General features: G+C 44.3%; 1 protein-coding gene across 4 annotated transcripts in view; it reads left to right on the top strand.

The window, feature by feature from the left end:
* The window catches only part of Kiaa0319 (KIAA0319 ortholog), a 59,386-nt gene that overhangs the window by 16,241 nt on the left and 31,596 nt on the right, over nucleotides 1-11,549 (top strand). For 3 of the 4 annotated variants that reach the window (XM_028776323.1, XM_028776325.1, XM_028776326.1), the window contains 6 exons: nucleotides 2,996-3,094; nucleotides 3,897-3,994; nucleotides 5,227-5,314; nucleotides 7,519-7,611; nucleotides 10,197-10,329; nucleotides 11,241-11,469. In XM_028776323.1, coding sequence (XP_028632156.1) covers nucleotides 2,996-3,094; nucleotides 3,897-3,994; nucleotides 5,227-5,314; nucleotides 7,519-7,611; nucleotides 10,197-10,329; nucleotides 11,241-11,469 — 740 coding nt within the window. The remainder of the gene's footprint in view (nucleotides 1-2,995; nucleotides 3,095-3,896; nucleotides 3,995-5,226; nucleotides 5,315-7,518; nucleotides 7,612-10,196; nucleotides 10,330-11,240; nucleotides 11,470-11,549) is intronic. The other variant, XM_028776324.1, reaches the window with a different exon arrangement.

Genomic DNA, 11,549 nt, shown 5'->3' with positions numbered 1-11,549 from the left:
GCATTGGGAACACAGCATTGGGAACACAGCATTGGGAGCACAGCATTGGGAACACAGCATTGGGAACAAGGCATTGGGAACACAGCCCTGGGAACAAGGCATTGGGAGCACAGCATTCGGAACAGGGCGTTGGGAGCACAGCATTGGGAACACATCATTGAGAGCACAGCATTGGGAGCACAGCCTTGGGAACAAGGCATTGGGAACAAGGCATTGGGAACAAGGCATTGGGAGCACAGCCTTGGGAACAAGGCATTGGGAACACAGGATTGGGAACACAGCATTGGGAACACAACATTGGGAGCACAGCCCTGGGAACAAGGCATTGGGAGCACAGGATTGGGAACATATCATTGGGAGCACAGCACTGGGAGCACAGCCTTGGGAACACAGCATTGGGAACAAGGCACTGGGAACAAGGCACTGGGAGCAAGAGCATTGTTACATCAGAGCAGGAGAGACCAAGCTTAGAAGGAGAATGCAGAGTGGAATGACTTAGAAATTATAAAGCAACTTAAAATATTAAGAGAGCAATTTGCGGAATGCAGAGAGAAAGAGGGAAAAAGAAGAAGCTGCAGAGAGAGCAGAAGGAGCAGGCAGGCTTCTTTTCACCATGGGACAGAACAGGCCCTTTCTAATAACAAGGCAGACTTAGTCTTACTAAAAAGAACAAAACTTTTTTCTTATAGACTTGAGTTTAATTCATTTAGCAATAAAAGGGTAGAAGCCTTTTCTTTCTCTGTGCAATAAAGATTGGAGCTCATTTTTCATCCAGAATGAGTGAGTTCTTTTTGCACTGGTGCTTGGTCTTTTGCTCCATATATACATGCAAGTATGGATGTGTGTGTAACTATGTAATTATGAGATAGCATGTAAGCTGGACCCAACTGGTTTGAATGCAGATGTATGAATTAATAAGCATGAATCTGTATATAAATTTATGTGAGTTTAATCCATATTTGCATGTGTAAAAGTTTTTTTCTCCTGCAAGTGTGACTCTCTTCTCTTGGTTCAATAGAAGTTTATTACTCCAAACTTCTCCCTAGTCTGACAAGTGAGAGGCATCTGGACAAGAGGGAAAGACTCTAGCAATTAATCCTTTACTTAGTCCCCTGATCCCCCCTTTTTAAGAGAACTGTCATAGGAAACTTTTTAGAGAAAACATAGAAATAAAAGTTGAAACCTCTTTTCAGTGTGTCCCTTTTTCTTCCTGTGACTTCAGCTAGCAGGCAGGAAGTTAGAGCTGCAGTAGTTCCTGCAAAGATAGAACAAAGGCTACTTTACTTAATCCCCTGGTGCTAATGATGAGGTGATAAATGCCAGAGACAGCCGTTTCTGGCCTCAGTGGAACTTAGGCAGGTCAGCTACTGCGCAAAGTGACTTAGACTTAAGATAGGTATTATGTAGCAGCCCTAAATATCTTGTAAGACCAAGTCTTACCCTGCCTATGCTCTTCCCCCTCCACTGCCTCGTGAGGAACTAAGAAGAATGAGGAACAGCCAGGGTTGCTTCCCCCCCCCCCTCCCCGGCAGATTAGGTTGGATGAGGTAGGAAAACCTTAACTGTGAACAGCACCACTCCAGGAGTCAGGGACTGGATGGCATAAAAAAGGAAAAGTGAGCTAAGCACCAGCATTCATCCCTCTCTGCTTCCTGGCTGTGGACACAATGACATCAGCTGCCCCACACTCCTGATGCCTTGCATTCCCTGCCTAGATGGACTGTGCCTACCCATACTGTGAGCTAAAATAAACCCTTCCTTCCTCAAGTTGCTTCTGCCAGGCATTTTGTTACAGTACAAGAAAATTAAATAAAACCCCAAATAAGACCCATTGTCTAGAAGGTCAGTGGGGGTTAATGTTTCCAACATCAACTTGAATATGAGGTTGGCTATAGCTACAGCTCAATTCAAAGGGTGTAGGTAAGTGTGGAGGTGCAAGTCTGTCATCCAGCACTTGGGAAATGGAGGCAGAAGGACCAGGAGTTCATGATCATCCCTGACTACATATCGAATAAGAGACCAGCCTGGGCTATATAAGATTCTGTCTCAAATAATAGTAATACCACTATCACTACTGTCATAAAGGTTCAGCTACATTTGAAACCTGACTGGTATCGGTGGTACACCCAGAACTGGTCCTACTCAGTGACTTTGATCCTGAACTTCAGTGAGGAGAGGATTGTGGTAAAAGAGAAGCTGTGTGGAGACGAGAAGCTGCACTGGGATTGAGATCCCTGGCTGCTACTGGTGATATCAGAATATTGGTGTATCTTTGAGAATGGCACAAGCTCTTGATAAGCTTGGATGGGGGAGCTAGAGTCTCAGAAATCTCAATTCAAATGGTTTATTCTGAACCACATTATGAGTGACAGTGAAACTAATGGCCAATTGAGGCAAACCTACAAAGCCATAGTAGGACTGTATTGATGCCATTCAGGTTGTACAGTAAATGAGCTCCGCTGCATTAGAAGGTAGCCACTTCTGATGAGAGTTAATGTCCCTGCTGCTGGAGTTAAATTACCTTTTCATACTGAGCTTTCCTGGGTTTTCTGTTGGAAAAGCTCCAAGAGCAAGGCCATTAGCAGCCATTTATGAGGAGCTCCCGGATGCTAGCAGCGTGGCTAATGACACTGAGACACTTACAGAGCACTCTCGACATTTCTGTATGTAAGGGCCGCTCACCAGGGAGTCAAGAAAAAAGCTGGTTGCAACAGAGAAAACAAACGCCATCAGTAGTCCTTCACCTACTGGTAAAACTGCCACCCAACACATTGGCTCATTCTGAAAGATTATTTTCTTCACAGTGTCGATTCGTGCAGGAAGTTTTAAACTTACAAGGCCTATCTTGCAGCATAACAGAGCATACTGGCCCCAAGGTGGGGTGCCTTAGGTAAAATCATATGAGGAATGATCATTCTAAGAGCAGGTATATTTATGGAGACATGGTTAATATTGTATTGGATAATGGCATGCACTGTTTCTGTTTAACTTTTAGTAAAGGCACTTGCCGTGTCTGCTGGAGATAACCTGGTACTAACCTTACCAGACAGAGAAGCAGAACTGAAGGCCTCTGTTGAGCCAGCGCCCCCTTCAGGTGAGAATCTGGTATTCTTAGGTGACTCAGAGACTGGTAGAGCTGGGGTATTCTCTCCCAGGGCAGGTTTCCATAGACCATGGGCTAGATGCCTTTTCCCAGAACATTCCACAATGGAAGACGGTCAAGGTTTACTGAGGTAGCATAAATGCTGTAGTTGTCTAGGAAGTTAAATATAATTCATAATCTTTAACTGATCAGGTTGGAAATACATAATGTTATATCAGAGAGGAGGGGTTGCCATATGCAAGACCTTGATCTGTCTGTGACAACCCATGGAGGCCAGGAAGATTCCACTGTGAGGAGAGGGACTGCCATGCAATGGGAGGCTTGCTTGCAGATGCTGTAGTTTTAACAACACCACTGAGAGGCTCTCAAAATACTCTAGACCAGCTGCTCAAAAAAGTTCAGGAGCTAGGGAGGTACCGTGGAGAAAGTGCTTGCCACAGAAGCATGAGAATTTGTATTCAGGCTGGGCAGTGGTGGCACATGCATTTAATCCCAGCACTTGGGAGGCAGAGGCAGGAGGATTTCTAAGTTCGAGGCCAGCCTGGTCTACAGAGTGAGTTCCAGGACAGCCAGGGCTCATCTATCATTTGTGTACTTTCATGATCAGTTTGTTTCTGAGTTTGTTTCTGTTTATTTGCAAAGACACAGAGACCCTGTGATTCCTTACCAGGATGAGGCTTGGAAGCAGAGCTCTGCGTATCTATAGCAGTTGATGCTGTTGGTTTAAGGCATTCACCTCCTTAGGTGACCTCTCAGATCTGAGAAGCATTCATATTTCTGATTTTTCCCTCAGACACAACTTACACCTATGAATGGAGTTTAATGAGCCACCCTGTAGACTTCCAAGGTAAAATCAAACAAGAAAACAAGCCAACTCTTCACCTCTCTCAAGTAAGTAACAAAGCAGGTTGCACAGCTCAGACTCCAGTTTTCAAAGTCTTTACTGTTGAGTGCAGAATTCCCTCTTAGGATTAAGAATAGCTGAAGAATCTAGGCATGATGGCATGTGCCTGCAGTTTTATCTACTTGGGAAAGTGAGGCAAGAAGATTGCTTGATCCTAGAAGTTCAAGGCCAGCCTCGGAGACATAACCAGATTTCCCATTTCAAAAAAAAATCAGAAATTTATAATTAAATAAAGCTCAATCAGGCAGATTTGATGATAAAATGAGGAGATATTTAATAGCTTTTCTTCATTTATTATTATTATTATTTTATTATTATTATTATTATTATTTTGGTTTTTCGAGACAAGGTTTCTCTGTGTAGTCCTGGCTGTCCTGGAGCTCACTCTGTAGACCAGGCTGGCCTCGAACTCAGAAATCCGCCTGCCTCTGCCTCCCAAGTGCTCAGATTAAAGGTGTGTGCCACCACCGCCCAGTGCTTTTCTTCATTTAAATTCCTTGAAATAACAGCCCTGGAGAAAGAGGCTGGGGGTAAGGGGGAATGCTGTGTGGTAGGTTCAAAGCCTGGGTCTAATTCATTCAGTCTTTACAGTGTTAAAGATGTCTCTAGGTGTCCACCAGGTATGTTCTATGAGTTTCCAGCAGTTGTATTCTGGATCACAAGGTGCTTAGATTGTCAGATACTGCTCCACACACAAGCAGACACTTCCACTTCCTTGGTTCCAAGAGGAAGCTTGGGATCTGGTTTCTTATGAGGTGAATGTCTTCCTGTTCAAGGCTGTACCAATCCCAGGGCCTTACCAGCTCACATCATTGCTGTGAGACTGAGCTATTTCTCCAAGTGTGGTACCCAGACCTCTGCCAGTAACCCACGTTGGAAATATGTGACTCCAGACTCTTGCTGATCAGTGTAGAGTTTCTGCTGAACATATGTGAGGTCCTGGGCTCCCTTGCAGCTTTGACCCACCCCCTCACCACAAAACCCAAAGTCCAGCATGATTCCATACATTCTACTCTGATAGCTACTGTCTGTCCTCGGCTGATTTAAAGCCTGTGACATCTGTTACTAAGCATCCTAGAGTGCAGCTCTCAAATGTGTAGCAGTGCTAGACACACTGAAATGAAGCTTCCTCCCAAGCCTTTGGACACTGTAGCCTTTTCTAGGAGGCAGATGCCCGTGTCTTTAGATGCTCACTTGTGTGTCTATTTTCACCTTGCAGTTGTCTGTGGGACTCTATGCCTTCAGAGTGGCTGTTTCTAGTGAGAATGCATTTGGAGAAGGATATGTCAATGTCACGGTTATGCCAGGTCAGTCTGTTGGGAGAATGACATCTTATATGTATGAGTCTCAAGTTCTGACACCTGGATGACATGGTGGTATAAACTGTGGACACGACTGCTCCATGGTATAGTGGAAGGGAAAGTGTTTACTGTAGATACTGAGGGAGCCAGTATGGGCTTTGATATGCCGATAGACACCACAGGGTAACCACATGTCCCTTCTGCCAGAGATAAAGGGGCCTTTTGGTAGAGGGGAACTGGCTTCCCAAGTTCCCAAGGAATGCTGGCTTTTATCTAACCACCAGAAATCTTACAGTTCAGGTTGAGCTCATTTCTGGATATTTGGACTGACGTTTGGAGTTTGGACCAGACGATGTTTAATGCATACTCTTATCTTTATGTATACAAGTTAGACTTGTATAGTCGTGAAGAGACACCATGACCAACTCTTATAAGGCAACTCTTATAAAGGAAAGCATTTAACTAAGGGCTTGCTTACAGGTTCAGAGGCTTAGGTCATTATCATTGTGGCAGGGAGCATGGCAGCAGCAGGCAGGCAGGCAAGGTGGGGGTGGGGAGAGGGAAGAGACTGGGCGTAGTGTAGGCATTTGAAACCTCAAAGCCCACCCCTAGTGACACAGTGGCTTTCTCCAGCAAGGGCACACCTACCCCCACAAGGCCACACCTCCTAATCCTTCTCAACAATTCCTCTCCCTGGTGGACTAAGCATTCAGTGAGCCTTTGGGAACTATTCTCATTAAACCAACCACCACAGGCACCCTTGTAGAGAACATGTGCAAGGATTAGGTTCGGTTTTTTTTGTTTTGTTTTGTTTTGTTTTGCTTTTTATGTAACTCTAGCATTCTCTTAACATGGCTACTCAAGTATACAAGGTAACTACTTTCTCTTCTTGAGTGATAACAAACTGTACCTTGGCCCTCCCTGTCCCACACTTACTCTATCCACTTTCTTTCCTTATGATTTAGTTTTCATGTAGGAGCTTGGATATTTCAAATGCATTCATCCGAACAACCTAAAGAATCAGGGCCACATGCATGTCATGGGCTGATTATCAAACCCATCTCTGGATCATAATTCAGTGTATTTGTGTGGATTAGAGCAGGTGACCTTCAGTCCTGGTGGGTACACCTTGCTCTATCTGTGTCCAGGCTCCTAGTTTCTGATTACCCATCAGTTCAGCTGAGCCATTGCCCTGCATCAGCATGTTAGCAGATACCCCACCTCCTATCCATCTCTCCGGTGTCCAGCCGCTCTACTTTTCCCATAGTCTACTTAATACAGCTGAAGTCTAGTGATGGTGGCAAGCACCTTCAGTCAAAGATTTAAGAGCCTATTCATGGTCTAAGAATGTAGCTCAGTTAGTAGAGTTCTTGCCCAGCACCGAATACACCTGTATTCACCCTGTAATTCTAGCACTTGGGAGGCACAGACAAGGGGATCAGGACTTTAAGGTCATCCATAATGAATCAGAGGCTACCCTGATGTCTTAGTTGGAGTTTCCATTGTTGGGAAGAGACACCATGACCAAGGGACATTTAATTGTTGATTTAATCTGAAAATTACAGTTTCAGAGGTTTAGTTCGTTATCATCATGGTGAGAAGCATGACAGCTTGTAGGCAGACTAGAGGAGGCAAGAGTTCTACATCTTGATCTGCAGGCATCAGGGAAAGACTGTGTTCAGCAGGCAGCCAGAGGAGCCTCTTATTCCACACTGGGCAGAGCTTGAACATAGGAGACCGCAAAGCCTGCCTACACAGTGATGTACTTCCTCCAACAAGGCTACACTTCCTCCAATAAAGCCACATCTCCTAATAGTGCCTCTCCCTATGGCCCAGCATTGAAACACATGAATGTCTGGGGGCCAAACCTATTCAAACCACTACTCCTGGGATAAATAAGGCCCTGCAATCTAGTCTTCCTTTTCTGTAACCACAGCACACATTTCACGACTTACCCCTTGAGTCTGGGATTACCTATAGAATTGTCAACTGACAGTCAAGCTCAAAATCCACAGGAGGGGTTTGACAGTCTGGGGAGTTTTCCAGTTGAGACCCAGGGAGGTGTGTGGGGGAGAAGAGGGGCAGCGGGTATGTATGTGAAGGCCTCTACAGGATGTTTGGAATAAGCATTTAGAAAGTGGGTGCCTTTGTTTGTGTCTGACTGGTGTGTGCAGTGTAGGCTTAGTTGCTGCCTTTTTTTTGTCTCACAGCTGCAAGAGTCAACCAGCCACCTGTAGCTGTTGTTTCTCCCCAGATACAAGAGCTCAGTGTGCCTTTGACCTCAGCCCTGATCGACGGCAGCCGTACGTATCCTCCATGTTTTGTGGTTTCTGTTTGTTTGTACAGTCAGATTGAGTGCTTTGTGTCAGGGCCAAGAAGACTCACACCATGACAAACTGGCATTTCTTCTAGCTTCCTTTCCTAGGCCTTTCAGCTTCCAGTTGGGAGTGGTAGCATACCTGTGATCCTAGCGCGTGGGTGGCAAAGGCAGGAGGGTTGGGAATTCAAGGTCATCTTCAGTGACTTAGGGAGTTCCAGGCCAGACTGGGATATATGAGACGCTGTCTAAAACAAACTATAAACAAACAAATATAATGTTCGTTAAGGTTGGATATTTGATTTGTAATTCAAATAATTACTAAGGATTCTCTTGTAAATCATCTAGCAGTTGTAATATTAGCAATTGCACAGAGCCTTTAAATACGAATGAGGTTGGCTTCAGTGACAGTGGGTAGTATTTCATTTTGCTAATTTATTCAGAGTTTATTCTTTAAGTAGAGGGTGGTGTAGCTTCGAGTGTCCAGACACCTGAGAATAGACTGTAAACACACCCAGTGTTTGGCTTGGTTTAACGATGTGAAGTGTTCTGCAACTGCTTTTAGTTTCATCCAGTCACAAAGTTAATCCCACGTCCTGCTGAGAGGGAAAAGGCGTGGTTATGCCTGTTGCCTGTTGTTCCTGGTCTACTAGTCTGCTGATGTGGATGTGGCAGCGATGTCCTGCTCTCATCTATTCAGTGTCATTGTCCACATCCAACTCCCCCCCCCCAACTCGAACATACAGCACATTTGTTCTTTTCTTTGCTTGCTTGCTTTCTCATGCAGCCCAGGCTGTTGCCACACTTGCTATGTTGACCTTGACCTGATGATCTTTTGACCCCTTCCCAAGTGCTGGGGTTATAGGCACATGTATCTCCTTGCCCGGCTGACAAAGGACACTTTAAATGGAGATGATTGTATGAGAAAAAGCCTCACAGTTTTTAAATCTTTTGGTTCAGACTAGCTTAGTTACAAAAGCCATACAGATTATTAGTTGGCCACATAAACTTAATCCCTAAATGAATTTGATGAAAAGCCAGCTTCCGTCTAGATCTATGGTTCTACGTGGCACATTGTTGCTCTCTTTTATTATTTGTTTGTTTTTGTGATATGGAGACTGAACCTACCACACCTTTGTAGATGTAGTGCGTAATTATAAAAAAAAAAAATCCACGATATGGGTGGCTAGGGTGGCTAGGCACTGGTTGTTCCCAGTCCCAGTACATAGCTGGAGACCAAGCTGAAGTGTTTCTCCTAGCTAATACCTCTCCCACAAACACCAACTCTGCCTCTCTAGAGCTCTGAGATTGCTCTCCTGGTCCCCAAGGCCAGCTGTGGTTACCTCTCCCCTGGAACTCCGTCCTTGCCCAATCTTCCCGTTCCAAAGCCTGGCTGAATTCTGACCCAGCTAAATTCTTTCCCTCCTTGAGTCTCCGTGAATAGAAAACACCAGACAATCTTAGTTTAGAATCAACAGATAACACAATCACTGGAGGAGGTATCTATCATCCTAAACTCATCAACTAGTCTATGTTGGAAATCTTCCAACCGTTCTAGTCTGTATCCTGCTCCTCTAGCTCCCGCCTTGCCATACAAAAAAGGCTGTGCCTCCCTTCTGTGTCCCCTCTTCCTCTCTCAGACACAGAAGGCCCGCCTCCTCCTTTTTGCTCAGCGATTGGCTTCTTGTATTTATTATCCAAACAATTAATTAGGGGAAAATTCCACCACAGTAGATGAAACAGGCAAACATTCTGTCACTTAGCTGTATCCCCAGCCCTGTTCTTTTTGTGAGACAAGGTCTCACCATGTAGCCCTGTCTGGCCTTGAACTCATGGAGATAATCCTGCCTTAGTTTCCTGAATGCTGGTGAACTACTATGCCAAATCACAGCCTCTTCTACTACTGGGGATCAAACCCAGGGCTTCACATGCACGGTAGTTAAGCACTATACCACTGAGCTACAGTACTAGCTTTCTCTTTGTGTGTGTGTGTGTGTGTGTGTGTAAATGTATATTGTGCACATCACACCACACATGTAGAATTCAGAAGACCACTTTTGGTAGTCAATTATCTTTTTCCACCTTGTGGGTCCCAGCAATTGAGTTCAGGTCTTCAATTTGACAGGTGTCTATAACTGCTGAGCCATCTCAGTCCTACCCTGCTTTGCTCTTTTAAGTGGAGAAACTTCATGCAAAACACAGTCTCTTTCTCTGAATTTACATTTAATCATTAATATGGTAAAGGAACCGTTAGTTCAGATATGAAGCTGCCCGTAGCATGTCACCAAGGTGAGTAGGAGCAGAATTTCAAGGGGTGACATTCTGTGCTACAGCATCTGTCACTCTGTTTCTTACACGTTAGAACAGCCCTGCTCAAACCTATGCAAATATAGAAAAATAGTGCTGACAACTTGGGGGCTGGGAGACAGCTGTGCGATGCATAATGCGTATCGTTGAGATCTGTGTGAATGTTACTTATAGTCAACACATTTAAATGTTCAGTGTGTTATAAAGCTCTCATCTCACGTTCCTCATAACTCACTTTGGATTTTGTTTTCTTCATCTTTGTAGAAAGTACAGATGATATTGAAATAGTGAGTTACCACTGGGAAGAAGTCGACGGGCCCTCCCTAGGAGAGGCATTTCAAGCTGATGTCCCAATCTTACAATTGTCGAACCTAGATCCTGGTAACTACACTTTTAGGCAAGTAGGTTCCACCTTTATTGTGTTTTCCCAGGACTTCTCTTTTGATTGTTTCTTGATACTGATGCTTTCTATAAAAAATAAAAGCAATGTATCTCTAACCAGAAGGAAGTAAAATCTTTCCCTACATCCATGACCTCAAAATGAGCACTCTGAACAGTATGGTATCTAAGTGCCTTTTTGGTTCACATGCGCCTTTAAGCCTTTTTCTTTTTTCCTAACTTGGATTGAAGTTGATGAGAGAGATTCCAGGGGTTTGGTTTGTGGTTTAAGAGTTATGCTTGGTAATACTCTTAGGATGAATTGAGTGGTCTAGAGAAACTTCTGAGTTGCCTGGAGGGAACACAATTCCCACTCAGCATCTCAGAGACTAGTAAATTCATAAAGACTAAACCATAATATGGGAACATTTTATCACTCAAAGGATAAGATGAACCCATGGCAACAGAAGCAAAGAAAACAATTCTCTTGCTTCCTTTGCTTTTCTTCACCTCATTTTCTTTCTTTCTTTCTTTCTTTCTTTCTTTCTTTCTTTCTTTCTTTCTCTCTCTCTCTCTCTCTCTCTCTCTCTCTCTCTCTCTCTCTCTCTTTCTTTCTTTCTTTCTTTCTTTCTTTCTTTTTGTTTGTTTTGGGTTTTTTTGTTTTTCAAGACAAGGTTTCTCTGTGTAGCCCTGGCTGTCCTGGAACTCACTTTGTAGACCAGGCTGGCCTCGAACTCAGAAATCCGCCTGCCTCTGCCTCCCAAGTGGTGGGATTAAAAGCGTGTGCCACCACCGCCCAGCTCTTCACCTCATTTTCAAGTTTCTGTTTTCATCTCTTCTGGGAATGGTTGGTCTGAGCAGGCTAAGGTGACCACTTATTTCCAGGTACAACATGCTCTTGGATGTAGGAGCTTCCTTTTCTCTTTATAGGTTAACCATCACAGACTCAGATGGTGCAACCAACTCCACCACTGCAGCTCTCATCATCCGTGATGCTGTGGACTACCCACCTGTTGCCAATGCAGGGCCAAATCAGACCATCACTTTGCCTCAAAACACCATCATTCTGAATGGGAACCAGAGCACTGATGATCACCAGATTGTCCTCTATGAGTGGTTCCAAGGCCCTGGCGGTGAGAGCAAAGAGATGGTCATGCAGGCAAGTCCTCTATCCTGCCTGCAGCTTTTATTCCTATCTATCTATCTATCTATCTATCTATCTATCTATCTATCTATCTA

This window comes from Grammomys surdaster, unplaced genomic scaffold (assembly GCF_004785775.1).
Source record: "Grammomys surdaster isolate TR1022 unplaced genomic scaffold, NIH_TR_1.0 267, whole genome shotgun sequence".
NCBI lineage: Eukaryota > Metazoa > Chordata > Mammalia > Rodentia > Muridae > Grammomys > Grammomys surdaster.
This window is presented reverse-complemented; position numbering and strand designations above follow the sequence as displayed.